General features: G+C 41.7%; 1 protein-coding gene across 2 annotated transcripts in view; it reads right to left on the bottom strand.

The window, feature by feature from the left end:
* gypc (glycophorin C (Gerbich blood group)) overlaps nucleotides 1-26,868 on the bottom strand; it is a 65,595-nt gene that overhangs the window by 25,856 nt on the left and 12,871 nt on the right. The window contains exons 2-3 of one of the 2 annotated variants that reach the window (XM_088607192.1): nucleotides 4,549-4,614; nucleotides 3,683-3,837 (exon numbers count right to left, since the gene is read on the bottom strand). The exons of the other annotated variant lie outside the window; for it this stretch is intronic. Coding sequence (XP_088463318.1) covers nucleotides 3,683-3,837; nucleotides 4,549-4,589 — 196 coding nt within the window. The 5' untranslated portion in view covers nucleotides 4,590-4,614. The remainder of the gene's footprint in view (nucleotides 1-3,682; nucleotides 3,838-4,548; nucleotides 4,615-26,868) is intronic. 2 annotated transcript variants of the gene reach the window in all.

Below are 26,868 nucleotides of genomic sequence, written 5' to 3'. Positions count from 1 at the left end.
ATGTCTATGGTTAATTAACAAACAATAGAGTTCTTGTAAAGATTGTTGATAAGTAGACATATTGCAGAGAAAAGTGATGTATTGACCTTTTCTTTAGAAAACTCCTCAATTTTCACTTAAAATCCCATTTCTTAATTTAATAATGTTGTTCTGCTCTTATTCATTCTTGTCTTTCATTTTAAAGTTAGAATGGAATGTTAGTTTTCTATTTATATACTTTTCAATGTTTTTACTTATTATTTAGGAAGCAACAAAACAGTTTAAACTATTAAACTAAGTTCACGATTAATTCACTAGACAGCAAAAACACCACAGGCTTTAAAACCTTTAGCTAAGCAATTGAGACAGAATCAGAAAATAGATATTATTCATATTGTTAAATAAGTTAAATTTATCATTTACCATTCACATCTAGAATATTCATAAATCACAAAAAAATCATTTGCAGTTCATAGTCTGAAACAATGGGTAGAAACAGCTGTTTAACTAGATGCAGCTGAGATTTCAAACAGGTAAACAGAGGATCAAAGGGAATTTTCTGGTTTATTCTAGTTATTTAAGTTCTAGATATATCAACAGAGCCTTCATCTGTAGAAAAGAGAAGATGACAACAAGACAGGGAAGTAATGGAAGGGAGAAGAGAGACACACAGACCAAAGAAACACTACCACCCGTCTCTTGCTCTACATTTGTACTAGGACCTTTTCCTGATTAGTCTTGGAGACCAGATCCTGGCTTAGTAATTTCAACCTTGTTTTGGAGAGCTTGCTATCCTATTATTCTATTATTTTTTAGGAAATTCTTATTTCCTTTATTGCAGAATCCTCAGGCTATATACATTATCTCCTAATTTGGTGATTAATCTTTAGATGAGTTGTATTCTTTTATTTGGGAGATAGGCTTTATCTCTCTTGTTGGTCTGTCAAAGTATTGTGTAGAAAGTTAGGTTACTAGGTTATCATTCTGGGGTTTTGGGGTCTACAGATTATAGAGACACCTTGTTTTGGTATATAGTGTTATATTTAATGTTTTGTGTTATATTAACACATATTTGTCTGGCCCAACTTCTGATGTATTACTCTTTTGCTAGAGCTGTGCAAGAGACTTAAGAAATAAGGTACCTCAAATCACACCTACCACTCGGTTTTATCTTTAACATTTATTTTAATTATTTTATTTTATAATTAGTCAATTTTACTGACACCCATTTACTTTTTAAAATATTTTGAAAAAAGCCAACCTTGGTACCGTTTCAAGATGTATATTCCAGCTAGTACCTGAATTGTATTTAATATTTAAGAAAATATTATTTTAAATTTATTTTCTTAAATATAATGGCAATTAAGTTATTCTTCACAGCCTGCAGCTTTACACCCTTTGATCGAAAATTCAAAACAGTATGAAAAACATATTTTCAACATTATAGGCTTTATAATGGTACAAAGCTTAGTGTAGAAATTAAAAGTGTTTATGTAGGACTCTAATTAGGATACATCATTTTTATTTTTAAGACAATATTAACTTATAGCTTGCTCAGGACATAGTAACAGAAAAAAACAATATAAATAAATTACATCACTGAAGTGTTTCATTTGAAGAATATGCTAGGAATGTCACAAGGCTATGTTTCTTCCACTTGCATAATATTGCCCAAGTTAAAACCCCTGCTCTGACATTGCAAACAGTGGAGTTGGCTGGACACACCCTCTATACTCAAACCCATATTTTATTTAACAATTGTCAGTGTTTCACAAAACAAGCTTTCACCAGGGAAATGATTTTTGGCTAAACAAAGATCCTGTATATACTGTACTGTATATAGTTTTACCAAGCCATTGGCACTCCACATGAAAATATTTTTTTACGTTTAAGAACAATTATTAACTAGACACATCTGGCCATATAGATAACCATTAAGATCCATGCATTAAAAAGCCAAATATTTTATATTTTATAATTATATAATATGGTTCTTATATTATTACAGCATTAGGTGACTGAGAACTGTCTCTTGGATTTTAGGTAGTTTGTAACACTTGAAAGAGTAGACACGCCTAGCTCGAAAGCAGAGAGGATCTTTACTGAGGTCTGGTGAGTCCCTTCAGCGAAAACAATTGTAACGTTTACCTTGGTATACCTAGTTCAATTGTGAGTTAATGATTGCCAATGACTGCACTACAGAAACACATAATATAAGACCACATTAACAACAAGAAGAAAGAGGAGAGCCAAGAGTCTGGAGGAGTTGGGACATGATGTTTGCAACAGGCAAGAGCCTCTACTTCATGATCATCCAAACAAAACCTAACTAGAGAGCTTGCTGTTCTGTGTTTTGGGGGATCTTGGGCTTTCTGGGTAAAAGATACCTCGGTTAGAAATGTCACTCCTGCTTATGGTACATTTTAAGAATAGGAAGAATGGCTCCCATTTATTTTGTGGCTTCACGGGTGCAGAGAGAGACATTTAACTGCAGGTTGTATCACATTTATTTAGAAAGTCATCTTAGTATATCTCTCTGTGCCCTCTGTAGGCATTAAGAGTTTAATACTTAGTAGCAGTCTGGGGTTTTCTGGGTGACCAGAATGTTAGACCTCTGAAACGGCTTGTTTGTAAATACTGTACATAGAGTAACTTGTGTGTTGTATGTGTTGTCATGTGTAGTGTATCTTGTGCCTCGTCATCATTAATAAATATTGGTTTAACCAAGTGTCTGGATAATTACTGTTCTCATCCAAGGTGTGCCAGAGAATAAATAATTTATGTGTCTCTATTTATACCAGCCACTGGGGTATAATCTAGAGAAATCATTTACAAGTTGGGGGTTATGAATATTTATTTCACATTTTGACTAAACCACTCAATCAAATCCCGATTTTCACAATTTTTGTAACCCCACATTTGTAACAATATATTTATGTTATTGTTACAGGCTGAGGTAAGTGACAATGGAGGTGTCTCTAAGGGTGAATTGCAATGAACTGAAAGTAGCATACTAACATTTTAATTCAACTCGTGTGCTCCAAATTGTGCTCCATCTTAAGACCAATTGCAAAGAACTTTGCCTCTGTGCTTAGTCCACAGTAACGTACTAAACCTTTTCTCAATTGCAACACAAAGTAATAGCTGCTGCCCTCTAGAGGTGACTAAAGTGGTAATGGATCTCATTAGAAGGCTCCCGAATATAGTGGAAATAATACCGTCTCTACATACTGAATTTATGCATCCATCGCTTGGAAAATTATTGTCATATTCAACTAAAATTGCTTAACACTCATACCACATTTATTAATATTAATATAGTGTTAATAATAATTAATATGCGTGTTTTAACAAAAGTGTAATTTACTAATAATTATGTTTAATATCAATCATTATTAGTAGCTGTGAATTTAAAGATATCCAAGGGAGTGAAGAAAACAGAACTTAAGCAAACAGTTATATAAATGAGTGTGAGCCTTTAATGTTTTCTAGAAAATCTGGGAGTCAACTGAATAGAATTGTTAAATATTTTATTGTGATTGTGATGCGTCTCCATATTTGTTGCTAGCAGAGGAAAGCAGGGATAATGAGGAAATGGGTGGTACATAGTACAATATCTGAAGGAAAATGCAAGCATAAGTTAAAGAAAAAAACTCAGCATCTTAAAGGTGATTATTTATGATAGTTCTTCGGAACACTGTACCTTCTCTTACTTGTGGCTGTGGTCCAATAATAACTGTGTTGAAACTGCCAGAGTGTACTGAATGCCTTGGAGACGGAAGAGGTGGCCCATCCCAGTCAATCGCAAGGTTGTGTAGGACTGCACATGCGACAATGATGGTGCTGGCTTTTGATGGTCTTTTACACAAACCAAATGATAGACAAGCAAAGAGTTGTTTTAAAATTTCAAAACCTCATTCAATGTGGCTTCTTTTTATGACTCCTGTTATAGCGCAGCTCTTGTAATGTTGTAGGATTGTGCACAGAAGTCAAAAGATACCTTCGGAAAGGATAACCACGGTTAATCACAATACAATCATTCCTCAAAATTTGATTTCAAATAACTGCTGTCAAAAATTCGAGCATCATGTGTACTGCCAGCCCATCTTGAGAAATCTCAGGTTATGGTCACATACCATCTGACAATTAATCAAAGTATACCCATAGTTACTGGGAATCCAGTTTTAGTGTAAAAAGCTGTGCAGATATCCCGTTGCTCCTCTTCGTTTGGGATAGCAAAGTAGGTCATATGTAGGGACGCAAACACAACGAAAAAAAGATCCATTGGTGTGTGGGGACCAAGGGATTCCCTCCTCTTCCCTTGGATCACAGTTGAAGCAGTATCTTAATTAGTCTTCTGACACCGTTCTTTGGAAGCCTGTACCAAACTCCAGTTCACTAAATGCAATGAATAGATTATATAAATTGCGATATTGCCTGGATATAATTTGGGTACTGTACTCTTATGTACACATAAAACTCTATCATAGTAGCTTAGCATCTTTGCAGATTTTGAGTGACTCTGTCAATGTGGTGTAATAACTTTATAAAAGAAAGCAACGAGAATACCTGTTGTGGAGCACTGTAAATTGTTCCAACTGTCCACTCATTGCCTTTGGCTGCTGGCTCAGCAGACTGTGGAGGGCAGAAGGTCAGGACTGGTACCAAGATCATTGAGTATTGAAACTAGTTCATGTATTACATCTGTAATTTAGAAACACTTTAATAATGGTTTTAAAATATTGCATTGATCAGAAAATATTTGCTGCAACTATTCAACTTTTGTTTTATAATTAATTCACACTTCAAATATAGTGCAAAAGCTTTGCAAACAATATTAAGTGTAAGATCACAGCTGACTATAACATATCACTAATGTAAAGCCTAGAAATGCTTCATTTTGCTTTATGAGAAAGAACGGCAACCATGGCTCTTCGAGTTCAGAACTACACATTGGCTCAAAAACTTTATTTCATTGAGCTTATCAATAATTTTGTAGAAACAGTGGAGGATACTAAAAAGGACCCCACAACAATACTGAGGTAAAGCAATGAGTGGAAGTCAGTAACTAGCAACTTTAATGCCAGCTTCCCAGATAGACGGCTGTCCACCATGACCAACTTAAAAAGCCTCTGGAAGAGGCTGAAAATCGAGGCCTGAAATGCCATGACACAGCAAAATGCCCTTTGGTTGTCAGACAGGCCAGTACCACCTCTGCCCAAGCTGTATGCAGAAATAAGGTCAATAGTACTGTAGGGGTTTTGTGATTTTACTGAGACAATTATTAATTGTAGCAGTAATCACAAGGTGGTTCGTTATATCTTTTAGAAAATCAATCGTCAGAACAACTAACAACGCACACACACGGATTCAACACAAGAGATACATTTATTAAACATAAATTGTGCACCAAACATATACCAGTTTGCCTGGATACAGGCGGCAGACCTTACTGTGAGGGTTATCAATATACAAGGTATATAATCTCGAAGAGAATCAAACACAAGGAGATACACAACAGAGAATATTTTTCAATATATATTGTTCGGCTATACCAAATCGCTAATCAGTGTTATTACCCACTATTACACTAGACTCGGAGGTAAATACATTTCTCATGAATTAAATTGATATCAATTGAGGTAACAATTAAATTCTCGAGACGCAATGTAGAACATGGGGTTTACTTATCCACTGTGCATGGATTCGGATTTCCCGGCACAAACACCAAACCAGCTGACAGGCTCTGTTGCAACCTCTGTCCCAGCGGTCGCCAATAGGCATTGTCCCGGCGTCCTCTGGCTACTGGCCAACCAATAGAGGTGCAGCTCGGAGTAGGACGGGTGGAGGAATCTAACTGCGCTGCGCAGGGCAGTCGTTGCTCCCAGGGGTCTACCAGTAGTCCGGCTGACTATTAGAAAGTCTCTATGTATAGAGTGTGACCGCGGGTCCTTGCAAGTCACTCTTTTGCACAGGAAGAAAACTGGTTTGTTCCCAGTCCAGCGCTGCTTCTGAATAAGCTATTCAGGTTGTCGACGAGGGTCCAACTGTAGGCTCCCCTTGATCAAGGGGATTCACGTTGGTAGAATTCTGAGTACGTACGGGATCCTCAGCCTCGCGCTTAGAACAAAGTCCAAGTCCCAGTGCAGACAACAGCGGTTGTCACGTGATTGTCTCTGGGTGTGCGAAAATGGCCAAGGAGAGCCCCGACCTGTGCGTGTGCTACCTTTTGGACCAAGACACAGATGTGTGCTGATTGGTTGAGAGTTTGGCCGGCATTGGAGACCCACGTGGTGTTACCACGCCCTGCCAGTACCTGATTGGTTGATCAAGGTGAGATATGAGTCACTTGTTCCTGACACTAAAGAATGCAGTCCAGATGTCCTTCTGGCACTCCCTAGACAGATAGGTGCCAGGGATGACCATTGATCATGACAGCCAGGCTTAGCTACGTGCATCCCCATTTGGGAGCTGCTCCTGATCAAAATAAAACACCTTAAATCAGCCTGCATGAATAGCTTCTTTGTGGCTGCACCACAGAGTTGAAGAGAGAGATGGGGCCTCATTTAAGAAAGCACAGCAATGCTTAATTCTGTCTTATAAACAAGCATTGCCGCTACAGTACCAAATCTTCTTGCAGAAGTGGAAGGTGCTATTAACAGTGACAGCACTGGAATAAATACACAAGGTCAGACTGTGCATTTCTTTAAATACTAGGGTGGCTTCTTTGGAGAAGCAAGATGTTTTAATTTTAATGTCTCAGTTGTCAAGATCACTCCACCCTGTGTTCAATGTGGACACCAATTTAGAAAACTGAAACTAAACAGATTTTTCTATCTGTGCAGGCTCACTCTAATATGACTGAAAACACTGGGGTGGAGTGGTGGCACTGTGGCTGAGAATCTGTGCCTGTGGCTAGTTGCTGGTTCAAATCCTATGGTTGGCAGAGAAATACTACTCTGTTGGGCCCCTGAGTAAGGCCCTTAACCCCAGCTGCTCCAGGGGTGCTGTAGAGAGATGGCAGACCCTGCGCTCTGAACCCAAGCTTCTCTCTCTCTGCCTGTGTGCCTGTGTGTCTCATGGAGAGCAATGTGGGGTATGGAAAAAGACAAATTCCTAATGCAAGAAATTGTATATGGCTAATAAAGTGATCTTATCTTGAAAATGCTAAAACAATACTGTTAGGTACTTTAAACAGGTGCTGTAAGAGACCTGGGAAGTGAAGATGGAGCTCATTCCAAAGGAGCTCAAGTAAGTATGTCATATAATGTTATTTTTGTATTTCAGCATGTGCACATTCTTACTACTCTTTTATTTTGTATTAGGGGGCACAGTGGAGTGGGGAAGCCAGTGCTGGAGCCTAACAAGCTTCTATGGGAAACTCTGCCTCCCTCTCCTCCACTATGACGTCAGCTTCCCTTCACACACCGCAGGTCCATCCTTCACATCACACACAGACTGATGTGCTGCTATGAAAAAGCAGGTGGACTGATACATCACAACAGTCACATTTTCTCACCACTTCAAAACATGCACATACAATACATATTGCAAAACCATTGATTGTCCTGTCTCAAACATAGAACACATTTAGATATAAGATCCCAACAGACAGGACATTCTCTGCAGCCACAAGACGAGACTGACTCTGACAGCGAAGGTCCCTCTGTCCTGGACACTCATGTAAGCCAGTGTAGTGGAGTGGAGAGTGCTGATGTGGAGGAGAGTGGTGCAGAAGATACCGACAACCAGGCAAAGGGAGAATATCAGCCAACACTACTTAGCAGAGCAACATACCAGCGAGCTCTTCCCCACTTTGAAAGGAAAATGTTGGAACTGACTAAAAAAGAACTTAATTTGAAACGTAAGCTCCTACTGACACAGGAATAGAAAGAGAAAACGTTATTTCAAGAGAAAATGAAAGTCCTCAAAAATAAGCAAAAGGCACACCGTGCTAAAGAAATGTATTACCTTTACAAAAATAGAAATGTTAAGAAGCTCAGAGGAACAATAAATGTTTTTTTTTGCTCAAGTAATTTTTTAAGTATAAATTCCTGTTCTGTTAAAAATAAAACTGTTAAATTTACTGGACATTAGTTGGTGTCTTTTATAACGATTTAGCAATAACGATGTGTTCACTTGTTTGTCTTTAAACAAAGGAAATTAAAGCTGCAATAATATGGTAGCATTCTGTTTCCAACACGCAACTGCAGTTCTCATTTGATTAATTGCAATTGAGTGTCTCCGTGGTGTGTGATTTTGTCAATCTTGTAAGCACAGGAAGTGTGATAGATAACAGAAAAATATTTAAGGACTGTTCTATGTTAATTTGATAGCAATGCTTTGCTCAGTACAGATGCAGCCATTTAAAATACACGGTACAACCATGCAAAATTATCTACAGTTAACCACAGTATGTGATTCACTGGCCAAAATGACCGAAAGGCGGCACTTGTGGTGCATTGGTTGTTAGTGAAACGATTGCTTCATTTAATCTCTTTACTGTGCATGTTTTAATCTGCTTAATATTAAATATTAATATGGAATTTTACAACCTAAGGAACATTTTAATACCTGACCATAATAAGAAGAGGAGCATAACGTGTCTGAAGGTAATAAACAATATTAATTTAGGAACATAAACATATTATGTAAACTGTATATGGCTGGTATTGGTAGTTTAAATAAAAATTACTGACCAGTATTCCATTTCTCCCTAAACATTTTAAGCATCAAAGTCTTTCATTCGGTTACATACTGTGGTTCTTTTGAAAACGTTTTTACGTGCTCCTTCTGGCTATATTAAGTTTATATACTTCATAAAAACCTATAATGATTGAACCTTTTTTACGAATACTTGTGCTTTTTATCGCAGTAAAAAACCTCATACTTTTTAGAATCCACTAAATAGGGAATATAATATGGAATCGCTTATCTAAAGAAAATAATAACAATATTAAATCTAAATATATGTATTTATATAGCTGGTAGTATTACTGTAATCCACTTTCTTTGTAAACACGTTTTATTTTTAATTTGACTTATTCGTGTACACTAAATTAGCATGTTTTTGTTTTTTTGTATATATATATTATAACATAGTCAATGTAAAGTTATATTCATAATTAAATAAAAATGTGAATGAGCAAATGCAAATACTGTCAACTGTTCAACTGGATTAATTTAAAATACTTTATTCAGTGGGGCAATTTAACAGACGCCTCAAGCCTTAAAACGAAATCATATATTGTAATTAGAATCGAGAATAACAAAGCAGTATTAAAATGCCACTGAAACAATAATTATGTGTCTGGTCATTGTAAACAGTATTAATTTAATAATAACAATTTCAAGCTTCTTGTATCTTTTTCAGATAAAGTTTTTTATTCTGTTTTCATAAGCTTTGCTTATTAAAATACTTATTTATGAGACACAATGTTTCAGATGTCAATAACCTTGTGAACAAATGACACAGAGCCTGCAACCTACAGGTGTAAAGATCGCGATTTGTGAAAAATTTCACAGCTTTTATTTAAAAATTATCTAGTACCTGGTGTCATGCACTGCAGTTGATGTGTGCTCTGTTTCTAGCTAGCTGATGTTGAGGAACATGGATCCCCCCCACATCCTGTTTTTTTAAAGTCATTTTATATTGTTTTCTCTTAATTAGTCTGGTGATTGAGGGTTACAGTTTCCTGGGGAATGTAGTTCAGTCTAGAGCTTTCCTAGAATCATAAATTCTTTTAAGTGCTGCGTATTTATTGAAGTTGCCCTGTAATATATTTTGCAAATATACAGTACAAATCTAAGCATTTCTTTTTGTTACTTTGTTTCATAGTTAACTGCAGAAACATAAAAAATCATAAAGCTGCCATTAAGGCAAGTGATACAGTTCTCAAGGACTCTCTTGCTTCCTATATTCTACTAAAGATGCTCTCTGGCCCATTTTGGCAGGCTAGTTAGCTGGCTTTTTCTTTGAAAACAAAGGATCTCTGTTCTTATCTGCAAAAAATATCTGGCCAGGATTTTTCTACTTGCAACCTAAAAACTTTTTGCACTACATAAACCAAGTGATTTAGAATGAACTACAATAGATATGAAACCAGAAGAAACTGTATCACAAAGGTTTACATATACTGTTGTAGCCGCAATGCTTGTTAATAAGACAGAATTAAGCGTTGCTGTGCTTTCCCAAATGAGGCCCCATCTCTCTCTTCATCTTTGTGGTGCAGCCACAGAGAAGCTTTTCATGCAGGCTGATTTAAGGTGTTTTCTTTTGATAAGGGACAGCTCCCAAATGGGGATGCACTTAGCTAACCCTGGCTATCATGATCAATGGTCATCCATTGGCGTCTATCTGTCTAGGGAGTGCCAGATGGACATCTGGACTGCATTCCTAAGTGTCAGGAGTAAGTGACTCATATCTCACCTTGATCAACTAATCAGGGACTGGTAGGGCAGGTGAACCCCACGTGGGTCTCTGATGCCCATGAAACTTTCAACCAATGAACAACCTACAGTTCCTCTAGGTAAAAACAGGCAACACACAGAACAATTCCAGAGTGAACAAAGAAGTGATAAGGGCCCATAACAGCTAGCTCGGCACTCCCACACCCCTCAAACCACACATGCTTCCTCCTGGAAAAATACTGGGCAAACCTGATTCTGACAGGGACAGTGGAAAACCCCGAGAGGGGTAGCCAAAAGGGAGGAATAAAAACACCTGAGACGGAACAGAGTGCGCTCCCAATTCCCACTGGACCCTGGAAACGACACAGGCAGCACAAGGGAAGCTGCAAAGTGTAAGACCACGGAGGCGAGGACATATTGGTTCAGGAACTGATGACTACAGGGTACATTGGCATTGGAACAGAGGTTCTGTACAGAGACTTTTAATACCCGAAGGCAAGCAACAAAGGAACCAGTCCAGCTAGCTGATGCAATCTGAGAAGTAATACAACCCGCAGAGGATTTCTAGTGTAACCTGAACGGAGACTGGGGAAATAGGACTGTGTGGTACCCTTCTCCTTCAAGTGAGCCATCAGAGACTACAGGTACTAAGAAGAAACGTTCGAGTGGCCTCTCTTCGGTACTTCACAGGAAAGACTGCTGTTCCTCCAGTTCCTGCTGTGTTTTTGGGTGGTAGTGAATGTGAATGTAGTTAGAAAATATAAAGGGCACTTATACAATATTAATGCTTGTCGCTGGTCTGTGTGTGCATTGGTGATTCTGGGAGATAAACAAAACCTGTGGTAATGTAGAAGAGCCCTAGCACCCCATTTGTATTGCTAGGTGGCGTAGTCGTACACAAGGCAGGAACATTCCTTGCCATAGGGCTCACCTTACTGTGACAATAAGATGATTGCATTGGTCAATTTGGGATTTGAAATACACTATTTTAAAAAAGACCTTGTCTGGTATCTTATCCAATATAGTTGTGATATGTTTTGCTTTTGCTGTTCAAAGTTGTTGAAAACAACTTATAGGGCTGGGGACTTTATTGTATTACTCCATTATTGTGTCCTGTGTTACTAATATGTTTGGGTTTTTTTTTTAATAGATTCACTGCTATTCACTGCAATGACCTCACCCACATTCTGAACCCTTACAGTGCCTTCTCTTTATCAAAACTCAAACACATTAAAATCTACTTCTACCTCACATTCGCTCCCCATAATTTTCTATCCTTTATTGTGTTCTGTTGATGTATAATCTTGCACAACTGATGTTGTTTTGCACATTACCTTTTCATGTTTTTGTTTTGCACATTATCTGTTGTGGTGTTGCACATTGCCTGTTGTTGTTTTGCACATTGTCTGTTGTCTCTGTCTTTCTTTTCTTATACAATTGTATTGTTGTTTCTTTTTGCATATGCAGACAATAAAGGTATAAGAAAGTCAGCAAGAGTTAAATAATATCACAATGGAGGCTAAAAAAGTTTTTCTCAAAAGAATATTTCTTAATAAAGATGACGTGTGATTTGTACATAACAGGTAGCTATTGTCAAATAGCCGATAGCAATTCTGTAGAGTGGATTAATTACTATTTTTGTATCACTAATAAAAAGCAAATAGTATTTCACGTTTTTAGTATTTATTTTATATCATACAATGGCCCTTTTTTCCTTTTTTTGACAATTTTGTTTACCACTTAAAGGGGAATTACAATTCTATTTTTATATTTCAGGGTTAGAAAGAATCAGGATTGATGAGTGTGTTTCAAACCACAATAAAAGTAAAATGTACACAGTAACTTTTAAAACCTCCAATTTACATCACAAAATAGACCAAATGTCCAAGAACAGTATGTGGAGCACCATGTTCTATGATTCAGAACAAGGTAAGAAAGCTTCCAGTGACGGTGTCAGGCCTTACTACATTGTAAAGAAACATGCTTGTGAATTCATCTCTTTTAGTCCAATAGAGATATTGATCTCTATTTCGAGATGGACAAATACTACTTGTTAACTGCATGTTTGAACATTTCTGCAGTGAAATGTCTGCTTCACAACCTGTACTTATTTACTTGTACATCACATTACATTAGTCATTACGGTGCGAGCATTGTGCAAGACCTGGTGGAAAGTACTCACTAATGCTCATTGGTGAACAGCTATAAATGGCTGACAGAGCACAGTAAACAACAATAAGAAAATAACAATAATAAATGAAACAGCAAGAATAAAAGACATATAGGACTAATAACAATTCTGGGGTTGAAATACTGAATGTAAATGTCCTGGCTTGTATCATCCAGTTATTGTCAGCATCCAGGAAGGGAGGGGGATTCTATGGGGACAGCAGGTTAATGAGTGAGTTATATTGTTGTACAGCTCACACCTGAAGAGGGCTTCACAGCTGAAACATTGTGTTTTCTCTGTTCTCTTTTCAGCATGGAATAAAACTATTACTTGTTCCATATTGTTGTATTGGAATTGTTATGCCTGGGTGAGCCAGAGCTCACAGCCTCTGATTTTCACAATGGCAACTTGCCTTGCATGGGGAGTCAAACACCTCCCGGTGCCATAAGAACACCAACTGGGCAGCTGTCCATACCATATCCCCTCACCTAATGGATAAATATCTCATCAGCTCCAGGCTACTTAAATCCTTCCCTGTCCACAAACTGATGCTCTGTCATTGAGCTTCCTACTTGCCTATGAAAAAATGCGTGCAGTAAACAGCTTGCATGTAAAACTCTGCTAGTTAGACCTGTTAATTTCTTGCTCCAGCATACCTTCACTAGATCTAGCAAGTGGATTCTTTAGCTTGTTGAACTGACTCGGTTTTCTCCAGGTCAATGTCGCATCATAACAGTAATCTAGTGAAAAAGTCCTAATTTCATTTTAATAGATACTGTAAGAGGACCAGAGAAAGGGTCATCCAGGACAGGTATTTTAGGAACGATCTGCTCACTATACTTGACTTAGACCTGACCAAGATGGCAGCTAAGAGAAACCAGATGACCCGCAGATGGAAAGGGCTCAGTCTGAAAGACAACGAGACGCAGGTGGGTCGCATCAGGAAACAAAATATATATGCCCCGGAAACAGTGAACCGGCGCGGAAGCCAGTAGGTGAATGCATTTTGGAGAAGATAGTGGAGTTTGGTTGGAATTAATAAAGAATTTAGGACAACGGATTTTCCGAATAAATGAAGGATAATGGTATACGGCTTATGATTAGGACTTGGCGCGGATTTGTTGGATTATACGAACTTTTGGAACACGGACTGAACAAGGACAGAGAAAACGGATTACGGACTGGTTTGGAAGACGGACGAATGAAAGAAAAGGAGGAAACCTCACGAAAATAAAAGAAGAGTTTGTGGTGTGAGTACTTTCGTACTTATTACATTTATCTATTCCCCCGGAGACACCACAATTGGTGGAGGATGTGGGCACCCGCTGATCGTGACTATGATTTGTGGAAATAAAAAGTTGACTTATATTTTTTCCTTTCCTTCTCTCGATTTGGGTAAGAACTCTCGCTAAGAACAATGGAACAATTGATACAACAATTGTCCCAGGCCACCCTAACTCAGTTCCAGGCTTAAAAGGGACAACAAGAAGCCATACAGGCACAGCAGGAGGCTAATAAGATTCAAACGGAGACGAATCAACGAATTATAGAACAGCAGAATTTGGTGAGAGAGGAATTGCAAAGATTAGGAGAAGAAATTAGACGGCACTCGGTAACAGGGAGAGAACCCTGTAAGATGGAAAAAATTGGGCTTCAAAAGATGTCGGAGCTCGATGATGTAGAAGCGTATTTAACCACCTTTGAGAGAACAGCTGCCAGGAATGCCTGGCCCAGAGAGCAATGGGCAGGGAGAGTAGCCCATTATTTAATTGGGGAAGCCCAGAAGGCTTATTACGATTTAAAAGAAGAGGATGTGGAGAACTATGAAACTCTAAAAAAAGAGATTTTGGCGAGATTAGGGGTAACCATGGCGATACGACCAGTCCGGTTCCATAACTGGAAGTATCAAATGGACAAGCCCACCAGATCTCAGATGTTTGACCTGGTACATCTGGCAAAGAAATGGCTTCAGCCAGAAAAACCAAACTCGGGGCAAGTGGTAGAAAGAGTAGTATTGTGAGGATGTGAGGATTCTGCCTGTTCACTTGAAAAGAAAAGTGAGTGATGGGGATCCCCAGACCTTAGACCAGGCCGTTGATTTAGTGGAGTGACAGCATGCCACGGAAGCCTTGATTAAGGAAGAGGAGAGGAGGAAACCTGAGAGTTCAGGGAATGTCATTGAAGTACCGGGACCATCGAGATCCTCCTCAATTTACAACATCTTTTCAGGAAAGATCGGTTCAAAAGCCCCGACCATGGAAAGAGTCCCGTAGGTGTTTTAACTGCCACGAAGAGGGAGATTTGGCCAGTAATTGTCCCAACTGGGGTGAACCTATGCAAGTGGACACCAGAGAGGAAGCCAAGTGCAACTACCTCACGGCGAGCGTCCCGTCCTGTGAGGCACCCCAAATCGCTAAAATCAAGACAGGGGAAAAGCCTGTCAAGGTGATCCTGGTGACCTCTTCAGCCCTACCTGAAGGAACCAAGGTCAGGCAAGCGGTGGGGATACCTATTACTTGCATTCATGGGGAAACTAAGGTGTATCCAACTGTGAAAGTTTCCATTACTACAGAAATGGGAATGTATAGTTCGACTGTAGGGGTGGTTGAACGATTGCCTTACCCTGTGGTGTTGGGACGTGACTGTCCCCACTTTCTTCAAATTTTGAATGCTGTCCAGTTGGCTAGGCAAGAACCACTCCCCTGTCCAGGAGATTCAGATGATAACACAGATTCCCCTGGAGAGGCGGACCAACCAGGAGAAGGCTCGGAACTTGGAGATGAGTTCTTAAATATGGATTTACCAGACTGGGAGCCATCCGAATATCGAGGTAGGTTCGGAACGGCCCAGTTGGAAGATGGGAATTTAAGACATGCATGGGGACATATGAGAAAAATTGAGGGGGAGTTGTGTTATAATAATAGTCCCCTGAATTACCCTTATTTTATGGTAAAAAACAATCTCCTCTATCAGGTCCTGAAGAGAGGACAAGTAGAAGTGGAGCAACCTCATTCTCCGAGCCTACCAGTCGAAACTCCTTAGCTTGGCCCATAGCCACCTCTTGGGAGGTTACCTGGGTGTGAAGAAAACGGCCGAAAGACTACTTTCTAGATTTTTCTGGCCCGGAATATACAAGGCCATAGAAAGATATTGTCGGGAATGCCCAGCCTATCAGAAAACTGCCCCACAACCTTATTATAAAAACTCTCTGATTCCCCTCCCAATAATAGATACTCCTTTTGAGCGGATTGGTATGGACCCCTGATTAAAACTACAAAGGGACATCAGTATATACTGGTGATAGTGGACTATGCCACTAGGTACCCCGAAGCCATTCCTCTAAGGGCAGCTACGGCCAAAAACATAGCTAGAGAGTTAGTGCACATTTTCTCTAGAGTGGGAATCCCTAAGGAGATCTTAACCGATCAAGGGACTCCTTTTATGTCAAAGGTCATGCAGGACCTAAGTAAGCTTTTGGGTATTCATCAAATCAGAACCTCTGTTTATCACCCGCAAACAGACGGACTAGTGGAGTGCTTTAATAAAACCCTGAAAAGCATGCTGAGGAAGGCCATGCAAAAGAATGGCAAAAATTGAGATCAATTGCTCCCTCATCTAATGTTTGCTATCTGAGAAGTACCGCAGGCCTCGACTGGGTTCTCTCCTTTTGAGTTATTATACGCTCGGAGACCACAGGGATTATTAGACCTGGTCAAAGAGTCCTGGGAGCATCAACCTTCACCATTACAGACTGTCATTGAACATGTGGAACAAATGAGGGAAAGATTAAACATTGTTGTTCCCATTGTGAGGGAAAATCTGGAGAAGGCCCAGGCGCAGCAACAGCAGATTTATGATAGGGGAGCTATAGTGCGAGAATTTCAGCCAGGGGACAAAGTATTGCTATTGGTCCCGACTCGGAATGTAAATTCCTGGCCTCCTGGCAGGGGCCTTATGAGGTGGTGGAAAAAATGGGTCCGGTCACTTATGTAGTGATTCATAGCCGTTTCAGGGACGCCAAATATGTAATGTTAGTGGCTCTCTGAAGGCACCAGTTCTGTAGGGTTTGGGCATTTACTGAGACAATTATTAATTGTAGCAGTAAATCACAAAGTTGATTCTTTTGATGGCTTTAGAGTCCAACCATGCGACATAACTCAAACAACGCACTCACACAGGTACTAATACACGAGGATACATTTATTAATACATAGAATATGCCTTAAACTAACAGATCTTATCGAGAGGGTTATCAGAATACAAAAGATATATATTCAATCAGTTACGAAGTGTTAAATATATCAAGAGGACATACGTTCAGTATATCATTCATTAAGACCGTTTCATAAATGAACTTGGTTATAACTTCTACATTAGATACTCGAAACAAGTACATAACTCTTAGGAATTAAATTGATATCAACTGGTTGGGATAACAATTGAATTCTTGAGCTGTAATGCATTGAAGTTGAATACTCATCCAATCTTTGGGGATTCAGATCTCCTGCGGGCACAAAGAAACAGTTGCAGGCTGTTGCTGTCCAATCCGCGCTCTCTGGCTCGGTGCCAGGCTGTGCTGTGCGGCTTGCGACGGTGCGCTGCTGATGCTCACTGACCGGCTAGTTAGTGCTGGCTTTAACTAGCAAAGTTTGTGCACAGGAGAAAAGATGACTGTGGGTCCCAGCAAGTCAGGAAAAGGGCCGGTTCGTTCCTAATGAAGAGCTAGTTCTGAATAGTGATTCAGCTGTCCACAATTCCGACCTGTTCACGAGGCCTGCTGCTGGTTACTCTCTGGCAACCTCCACTCTAGACTCTTAGAACAAAGGAAAGTTCTGGCACTCGGACACACTGGCCGTTCCGTGGTTGTCCGGGCTGAGTCTCAGGATGGTCAGGAGGCGCGCTGCGAGGATGTCCTGCCCTTGGGAGCCTTCTGCTCCTGGGCCGTCCTGCCCTGGAATTCTCCTTTGAATTCCCTTTAGAACAGTCCACAGAATCCTCTCCAGAATCCCTTCTGAATCTTGTTGAATCTCTGTGCTGCCCGTTTTTACCTGGAGGAACTTCAGCTCATTGATTGGCTGAAAGTTCCATGGGCATCAGAGTCCCACGTGGGTTACTCGGCCCTACCAGTCCCTGATTGGTTGATCAAGGTGAGATATGAGTCACTTACTCCTGACACTTAGGAATGCAATCCAGATGTCCAACTCGCACTCCCTAGACAGATAGGCGCCAATGGATGACCATTGATCATGATAGCCAGGCTTAGCTAAGTGCATCCCCCTTTGGGAGCTGGTTTCTTATCACAAGAAAACATCTTAAATCAGCTTGCATGAATTCTTTCTCTGTGGCTGCACCACAGAGATGAACAGAGAAATTAGGCCTAATTTGGGAAAGCTCAGAAACACTTAATTCTGCCTTATTAATAAGCCTCACCGCTACATATCCCCCCTTTTTGAAGGCCACGAGGTCCTGAGGCGTTGTTGCCTTCAAAACAAAACAGAGTTAAGTGATGTCCCTTGTCATTAGAACATTAACCTTAAATGTCTACATTACTCCTCGAGAATTCATACCGGAACCAGCATTGGATACAAACAGGATGAATAACATCTGGAGTATGTATAAACACGGTAGGAGACATTATCTAAGTCTAGGAATTACACATCAGGAAGCTCACTGTCAATATCTGATACCTCTGTAGTAGATATTTGGGGAGAAGTCACTTCCTTTCTTTTGACATGCTACCTTTGACTCATTCATGCTACCCAGAGTACATCTTGATGCGAGAATACAGCATTCAGAGTACACTGTCAGTCATGATCCAGCTACCCGGCAGTAGTGTTACAATAACAACAGTTCCTGTTCCCAGCCCCCCCGATAAACCACAACACCTGTGTTGGGTATCTGCTAGGGTGGTTTGGAGGTTTGTTCCATTAAAGCAAACTAACTACCTGTACCTCTTCAGGGCTTACTGTTTCTTGGATTTCTATCCAAATCCTTAGTGTGGCATCTGAAGGCATCCACGACCTCAAGTTTGGTCTTAAATTGTCTGGTTCCAGACCGTACAGTATTAAGTTCAAGAACACTGTGGCCTCCTCGGGAACTTGCAGGAAAACTGTTTGATTAGGTAGCTGCATTGCGGTAGCTGTATCATGCCTGTCACAAGTCATAGTGTCAGTTAAATGTGGTGTGCTGACCAGCCATTTACTTCCCACCTGCTCTTCATGGGGTTCATTAACCTCCCTCTGCCCGTTAGTAGCTTTACACCCTTCATTGGTGAATCGTTTAGACACAGCCAATGGATAGCTTTGGTAGCCATACCCATCTCAAGATTTGGAACCGAATTCAATCTTGGATTGCCTTCTGGGTGAGCTATGAGCGATGGGGTTAATGTCACATACTCCTCTACTGAGAAGAGTGGAATCAAGTGGGTTGGGAATTGTGCCATGGCTAGACTGGCCACAGTGGCACTAAACTCCCTTAACAGGTCTTGTTTCAACATTCTGGCCTGTTGCACACAAGCATAAACCCACTGTATAACACCAACAATCATGTCCACTGTTTGGGGAATAAGGTTTAACCCTGTTGCATAGGAAGTTGCCTGTAGGGTTTTCCCTAAGCTTTCCAACTTTTGCTGCTGTCGATACAGTCTGTCACTACCCTCTGGCCTCTCTGACACCTGCCTTCTTGGGGCAGTCAGGGTGAGAGTGCCAGTAGCACACAAACCTACCAGAAAAAGCAAACGTGCAACAGTGGCGGCAGCAATCAGTCCTCCCAAAAGTCTTTTCGGGTGGCTGATCCCAGTCATCTCCTTCTGAGTGACTGTTGCCTTTCTAAGCTGGTGCAGCGTGTACATGGTGTCTTTCTCAGTATGCCATGTGGCATCTTGGGCACCAACATCCTGGAAATCTGGGGAGATCTGACGCAGCTGCTGATGCTGCTCCTCCTTTTCCAGGGCATTTGCTTTTTCGATTTGTTCATGCCTGTGCTCTAGGAACCCTGCAGGGGGTGGTGCAGTGGTGGAGCATGCCTGACCCTCGGCTGAGTGGTCATCTGGAGCACCTGAGTGATCTGGGATTGTTATCCTATTCTCACTGTTCAGGTCCACCCTGCACACTTCCTGATTGAGGAATCCCTCTATCGGCATGTTTCCAATCGTTTGCTGGGGGTAGGTGTAGGACACCTGCTCGCTCCCCCCTTCCCTCGCTAGGGGTTCAGGGAGCTGCCCCAGCACTGGGATAGCTAGTTCACTGTCTTTGAACTTACTATCACTCACCAGGCCCATGTCAGTGCAGGCGGGGATTCTGACACCTCTCTTTGTGATGTCCTGCACTGGCAGGCGGGTGACTTGACCATCCAGCTCCAGTCTGGCTGAACCACTGTTGGTCAGACTCAGACTGACAGACTGAGCTGGTGGCTGTAAGAAAACCGGCTCGGCTTTCATTCCCTGTCCCTTCTGGGGGACTGGGTGTGTTGGAAACCCTGCCGTTGAGGCAGGAACAATCAGGTCAGTCTCACTCACTACCTGGTAGTCGTGAGAAATAATGTTACCTGACTGCAGGTTCCCTGGGTCAAAGCAGAGGGAATCGGCATCTGGGATCAGGTGTGTCCACAGCGCAGTAGTCTCAGCGTCCAGCTGGACCTCCTGTCTAACCTGTGAATGTTGCACCAGGGGCACCTGGCGGTGGCCCTTTGACAGCTGCTCAAGCAGATCCTCACTAATAGAGGACCTCTCAGGGCTAAGGGTGAGGGCTACATCACCAACCTGCTCTCCTGCCATCTGGATCCTTTCCACCACTGCGGGGTGGTGGTCCTGACCCCTCTTGGGTGCCAGGGTGCACAGGGAAAGCTCCTTTTCATCGCCAGGTGGGGAGATCTGCTCCTCTTTAGGGATGTAAAAGGTGTGTGCTTTACCTGGTGGATCAGGCGGCTGCTTGGAGCACCGCTCCTGTGGCAGGGAGGCTGTTGAGACCTCGGCCGGGACACGACTTCCCTGTATATTCGGGGAACAAGAAAATATTTTTATTTCTTGTCCAGAGGGAACAGAAGGAATCTCCGCATGGGCTTCTGTGTTCGGTGGGCACTGTGTGAGCACAGTCTGCCTCTTGGCCCCCCTTTCCTTCTGTACAGAAGACTTAGGAGCCTTGACCTGTTTCCACACTTTGCCTTTCTGGTGATCCACCAAAGGTTCCTCTCTGAGTCGCATGCCCTTTTCTTTTTCTACCCGTTTGAGCTTGCCGTGTGACATCAAACACCTTTCAACCTCAGTGTCAATCAGTGTCTCACTGGGTAAGACATCTCCCATGGCAGCCTTGAGGTAAAAGCTTCTTGCTTTTCCTCTGCGTTTTACTGCCTGCTCTGTGACTTCAGGGGTGGAGTCAGCACTCACTTGGGAGTGGCTGAATTCATCCAGGCAGGAACCCTTCCGCTCAATCAGATAGACTGAGGGAGGGAGAGGGGGCGGGTCTCCGCCTCCTCCAGTGGAGAGTATCAGCTCATTCACGCTTCCGGCAGCCTTGGGGAGCGGTTGTCCCTGTCCTAATAAAGCTTGTTCAAGCCTGGCCAGGCGGGCGGCTACTGAATGCTTTTGTTCAGCTTTATCTAGCCCTTTCCCTCCCCCGGTGTTCTCATGGCACTTAGGACGCTGGGTGCGGTCCTGTGTGAGTGCTTTGGAACGGGGCTTAGCCAGCTCAGGAACCTGTGCTCCTTCGAGCAGGAGGGAGTTAACCCTGCTGGCTCTGACGGCGAACACAGTCGCTTTAACAGCTTTTTGCTCAGAGCGACTTTGGACATCATACTCCCAGGCTTTCTGCACGAATCTCTTAATATCAGTCATTTTCATGGTCTGTGCATCTGTATGCATTAAGATCATCTTTCTGACTGATGGGTGGAGATTCACAATGAATAAACCCTTGAAATGTGTGTTCTCTTCGCAACCCTCATCATTTCGCCCTGCAAAATAAGTTCGTCTAAGTCTCTCGTAATATTCGCGAGGGGACTCTGCTCTCTCGTGCTTAATGTTAAGAGCGGCGGCTATCGCAGCAGTCGGGTCAATAAACGCACTGTATTCTTCGATAAGTGCTTGACACAGCTGCTCAAAATCATTACAGACTTCTTTCATCTGCCTAGCCATCCACTCATGTACAGCTCTGCTGGTAGTTTTCCTGACCAGAAACACTTTCTCCTGTTCTGTGGCGTTTGGCAGGTACTGCAGGTTATACCTGAGGTCCTGAATATAACTCTCGATATTATTCTCTGACACTGCCGGGTCAAATCTCTCTATGTCCTTCGCTAGCTCTCTCAGAGAATGGAGATTTATCCTTCTAGCTTCTCCGCTGACGGAGATATGGAAGAGATCGTGGTCAGACCTGTCGCTGCTAGAGAGAGTGCTTAATAGCGACTCGAATTCAGACCTTTTTGCAACCATCGTTAAACTTAAAGAGTATTACTTTTAAGTACGAAATTACAGTTTTACCACAGAAAACCACAAGATCAAGTATGCAATCAACCCGGTAGATCGCAAAAGATCACAAAACAATCAAGCACTGCTTAAAGAGCAAGGGGAACTTTTTTTTCTTTCGGCTTTCAGCACACTGTATTGTCGTGTATGAAACCCGCGGCGTTTTATATGAATTATTCGCTTGGCTGACTCATTTCAGTCTTGCCACGCCCACCCAGGGACGCCAAATATGTAGTGATTCATAGCCGTTTCAGGGACGCCAAATATGTAATGTTAGTGGCTCTCTGAAGGCACCAGTTCTGTAGGGTTTGGGCATTTACTGAGACAATTATTAATTGTAGCAGTAAATCACAAAGTTGATTCTTTTGATGGCTTTAGAGTCCAACCATGCGACATAACTCAAACAACGCACTCACACAGGTACTAATACACGAGGATACATTTATTAATACATAGAATATGCCTTAAACTAACAGATCTTATCGAGAGGGTTATCTGAATACAAAAGATATATATTCAATCAGTTACGAAGTGTTACATATATCAAGAGGACATACGTTCAGTATATCATTCATTAAGACCGTTTCATAAATGAACTTGGTTATAACTTCTACATTAGATACTCGAAACAAGTACATAACTCTTAGGAATTAAATTGATATCAACTGGTTGGGATAACAATTGAATTCTTGAGCTGTAATGCATTGAAGTTGAATACTCATCCAATCTTTGGGGATTCAGATCTCCTGCGGGCACAAAGAAACAGTTGCAGGCTGTTGCTGTCCAATCCGCGCTCTCTGGCTCGGTGCCAGGCTGTGCTGTGCGGCTTGCGACGGTGCGCTGCTGATGCTCACTGACCGGCTAGTTAGTGCTGGCTTTAACTAGCAAAGTTTGTGCACAGGAGAAAAGATGACTGTGGGTCCCAGCAAGTCAGGAAGAGGACCGGTTCGTTCCTAATGAAGAGCTAGTTCTGAATAGTGATTCAGCTGTCCACAATTCCGACCTGTTCACGAGGCCTGCTGCTGGTTACTCTCTGGCAACCTCCACTCTAGACTCTTAGAACAAAGGAAAGTTCTGGCACTCGGACACACTGGCCGTTCCATGGTTGTCCGGGCTGAGTCTCAGGATGGTCAGGAGGCGCGCTGCGAGGATGTCCTGCCCTTGGGAGCCTTCTGCTCCTGGGCCGTCCTGCCCTGGAATTCTCCTTTGAATTCCCTTTAGAACAGTCCACAGAATCCTCTCCAGAATCCCTTCTGAATCTTGTTGAATCTCTGTGCTGCCCGTTTTTACCTGGAGGAACTTCAGCTCATTGATTGGCTGAAAGTTCCATGGGCATCAGAGTCCCACGTGGGTTACTCGGCCCTACCAGTCCCTGATTGGTTGATCAAGGTGAGATATGAGTCACTTACTCCTGACACTTAGGAATGCAATCCAGATGTCCAACTCGCACTCCCTAGACAGATAGGCGCCAATGGATGACCATTGATCATGATAGCCAGGCTTAGCTAAGTGCATCTCCCTTTGGGAGCTGGTTTCTTATCACAAGAAAACATCTTAAATCAGCTTGCATGAATTCTTTCTCTGTGGCTGCACCACAGAGATGAACAGAGAAATTAGGCCTAATTTGGGAAAGCTCAGAAACACTTAATTCTGCCTTATTAATAAGCCTCACCGCTACACTTATAAAGTTAAGCAACCTGACAAACGACGACAGCATCAAATATACCATTTGAATTTACTAAAGAGATGGCATGGTGCAGAAGTTTTGCTCACCCAGTTCTCCCCTGATCCTTTGGAAGAATAGATGGGTGCCGTCACCGTGGGGGACCTGGCTCCGGCGCAGAAGCAAGAATTACAAGAGTTCCTGTCACAAAACAAGGATGTTTTTTCCCAAAGTCCTGGTCGAACCCACCTCATTCAACATAAGATTATCACAGAACCAGGAAAAAGGGTAAGGTTGGCCCCCTATCGAGTACCTGAAGCAAAAAGGAAACTAATTAAGGAAGAAGTAGAAAAAAATTTAAGAATGGGGATAATAGAAGAATCCCATAGCGAGTGGGCTAGTCCCATAGTACTGATACCAAAGCCAGACGGAACTATTAGGTTCTGTAATAACTTCAAAAGATTAAATGAGATCTCGTTGTTTGACGCATACCCTATGCGTCGTAAAGATGAGCTAATCAAGCAATTAGGTAACGCCCGATATATCAGTACGCTAGACCTTACGAAGGGATATTGGCAAGTACCCCTACCCGAAGAAGCTAAAGCCAAGACCACGTTTGCCACCCCGGAGGGGCTATACCAGTATCAGGTCATTCCGTTTGGTTTACACGGCGCTCCTGCTACGTTTCAGCGATTAACGGACCGCATACTCAGACCTCATCGAGATTTTGCGGCTGCCTACCTAGATGACGTCGTAATTCATAGCACGACTTGGGAACAACACCTAATACACTTGGGAGCAGTAACCGGAGCTTTGCGGAAAGCAGGATTAACTGCTAATCCAAGAAAATGTTGTCTAGGTACCCAGGAAGCCAATTATCTCGGTTATACGATTGGGAGGGGAATGATCATGCCACAAGAACAGAAGGTACAGTTAATTAGAAACTGGCCTAAACCTTCTACAAAGAAGCAAATAAGAACATTTTTGGGATTAGCAAGATACTATTGTCGATTCATTTCAGGATTTGCCTCCATTACCGCCCCATTGCACGACTTAACAAAGACGAGTTGTCCTGAAAAAATAAAATGGACAGAAAGGGAAGAGAGGGCCTTTCAAGAACTAAAAAGGACTTTGTCATCTCAGCCGGTTTTACAGGTACCTAATTTTAACAAAACATTCATGGTACAAACTGATGCATCTGACACTGGTATTGGAGCCATACTGTCACAGGAAATTGAAGGATTGGAGCACCCCATTTTGTATATTAGCCGTAAATTAAGCCCCGCGGAGAAACATTATTCCACAATCGAAAAGGAATGTCTTGCGATAAAATTGGCCCTGGACTATTTAAAATATTATTTCTTGGGAAGACGATTCATCTTGTATACTGACCATGCGCCAATAACCTGGTTGTTAAGGAACATGGACAAAAATGATTGGATTATGCGATGGGGCCTTAGTCTCCAGAGGTTTCAGTTCCAAATGGTTTATAGACCTGGAAGAAAACAAGGTAATGTCGATGCCCTCTCCCGAATGCATTGCTTCTTTTTCAGACAGCCCGAGGAAGGGGCTGATCTCAGGGGGAGGGTATGTAAGAGGACCAGAGGAACGATCATCCAGGACAGGTATTTTAGGAACGATCTGCTCACTATACTTGACTTAGACCTGACCAAGATGGCAGCTAAGAGAAACCAGATGACCCGCAGATGGAAAGGGCTCAGTCTGAAAGACAACGAGACACAGGTGGGTCGCATCAGGAAACAAAATATATATGCCCCGGAAACAGTGAACCGGCGCGGAAGCCAGTAGGTGAATGCATTTTGGAGAAGATAGTGGAGTTTGGTTGGAATTAATAAAGAATTTAGGACGACGGATTTTCGGAATAAATGAAGGATAATGGTATACGGCTTATGATTAGGACTTGGCGTGGATTTGTTGGATTATACAAACTTTTGGAACACGGACTGAACAAGGACAGAGAAAACGGATTACGGACTGGTTTGGAAGACGGACGAATGAAAGAAAAGGAGGAAACCTCACGAAAATAAAAGAAGAGTTTGTGGTGTGAGTACTTTCGTACTTATTACATTTATCTATTCCCCCGGAGACACCACAATTGGTGGAGGATGTGGGCACCCGCTGATCGTGACTATGATTTGTGGAAATAAAAAGTTGACTTATTTTTTTTCCTTTCCTTCTCTCGATTTGGGTAAGAACTCTCGCTAAGAACAATGGAACAATGGAGTTTGTGGTGTGAGTACTTTCGTACTTATAACATTTATCTATTCCCACGGAGACACCACAATACATACAGATGCAGCCATTCAAAATGCGCGGTAAAAACCCGCGGTACAGTAACCTACCCACAAGCCACCGCAGGGCACCGGAGGGCACCGCGGTAAGTGATTGGCTGGCCAAAATGACCGACAGGGGCACTCATGGTGCATTGGTTGGTAGTGAAAAGATTTAATAATTTAATCTCTTTACTGTGCACATTTTAATCTGCTTAGTTTTGAATATTTATATGGAATTTTACCACTAAAGGGAAATTTTAGTAGCTCAGCATAAAAAGAAGAGGAGCATAACGCATCTGAAGGTCATAAACGATATTAATTTAGGAACATAAACATTACTGTATGTACATAAACTGTACTGTGTATGGCTGGTCTTGATAGTTTAAAGAAAAAATACACACCAGTCTTCCATTTCTCCCTAAACATTTTAAGCATGAAAGTTTTATGAAACGGTATCCAAATATGCGATTGCTGTATAGAATGAAATTTAATTTTTAAAAATTATTTAACACGAAAATTAAGCTGTTTACATCATCCGCCTGAGAACAGTCACCCGTTGCTACCCAACGCAGAAACACAGTCACTAACTAGCAAAGAGAGGACATTAGCTAGCCAATATGATAAAGAAATAAATGATTATTTTGTTTATGTCTTTTGCACATTTATTTGAACATTTCCATTGATTGTACAAGCACTTGGAAACTGTCCAATCCCTAGTTCATCAGGCATTTTACCGGTCTGGCGCCGGTCTGTGTCTTCTAGGATATAATGCCAGTGAACTCTTGTTTTTATGTCCACTATAACAGACATTCTCCTTTGCTTTTAACCAAGCGTTTAATAATTTCCTAAAATGAAAATGATTTACTTTATTTCCCTCACGGGATCAATAAAAGTATCT

Source organism: Lepisosteus platostomus, chromosome 14, assembly GCF_059453375.1.
Source record: "Lepisosteus platostomus isolate fLepPlt1 chromosome 14, fLepPlt1.hap1, whole genome shotgun sequence".
Taxonomy (NCBI): Eukaryota; Metazoa; Chordata; class Actinopteri; order Semionotiformes; family Lepisosteidae; genus Lepisosteus; species Lepisosteus platostomus.
The sequence above is the reverse complement of the archived record's forward strand: the minus strand, read 5'-3'. Positions and strand labels throughout refer to the sequence as shown.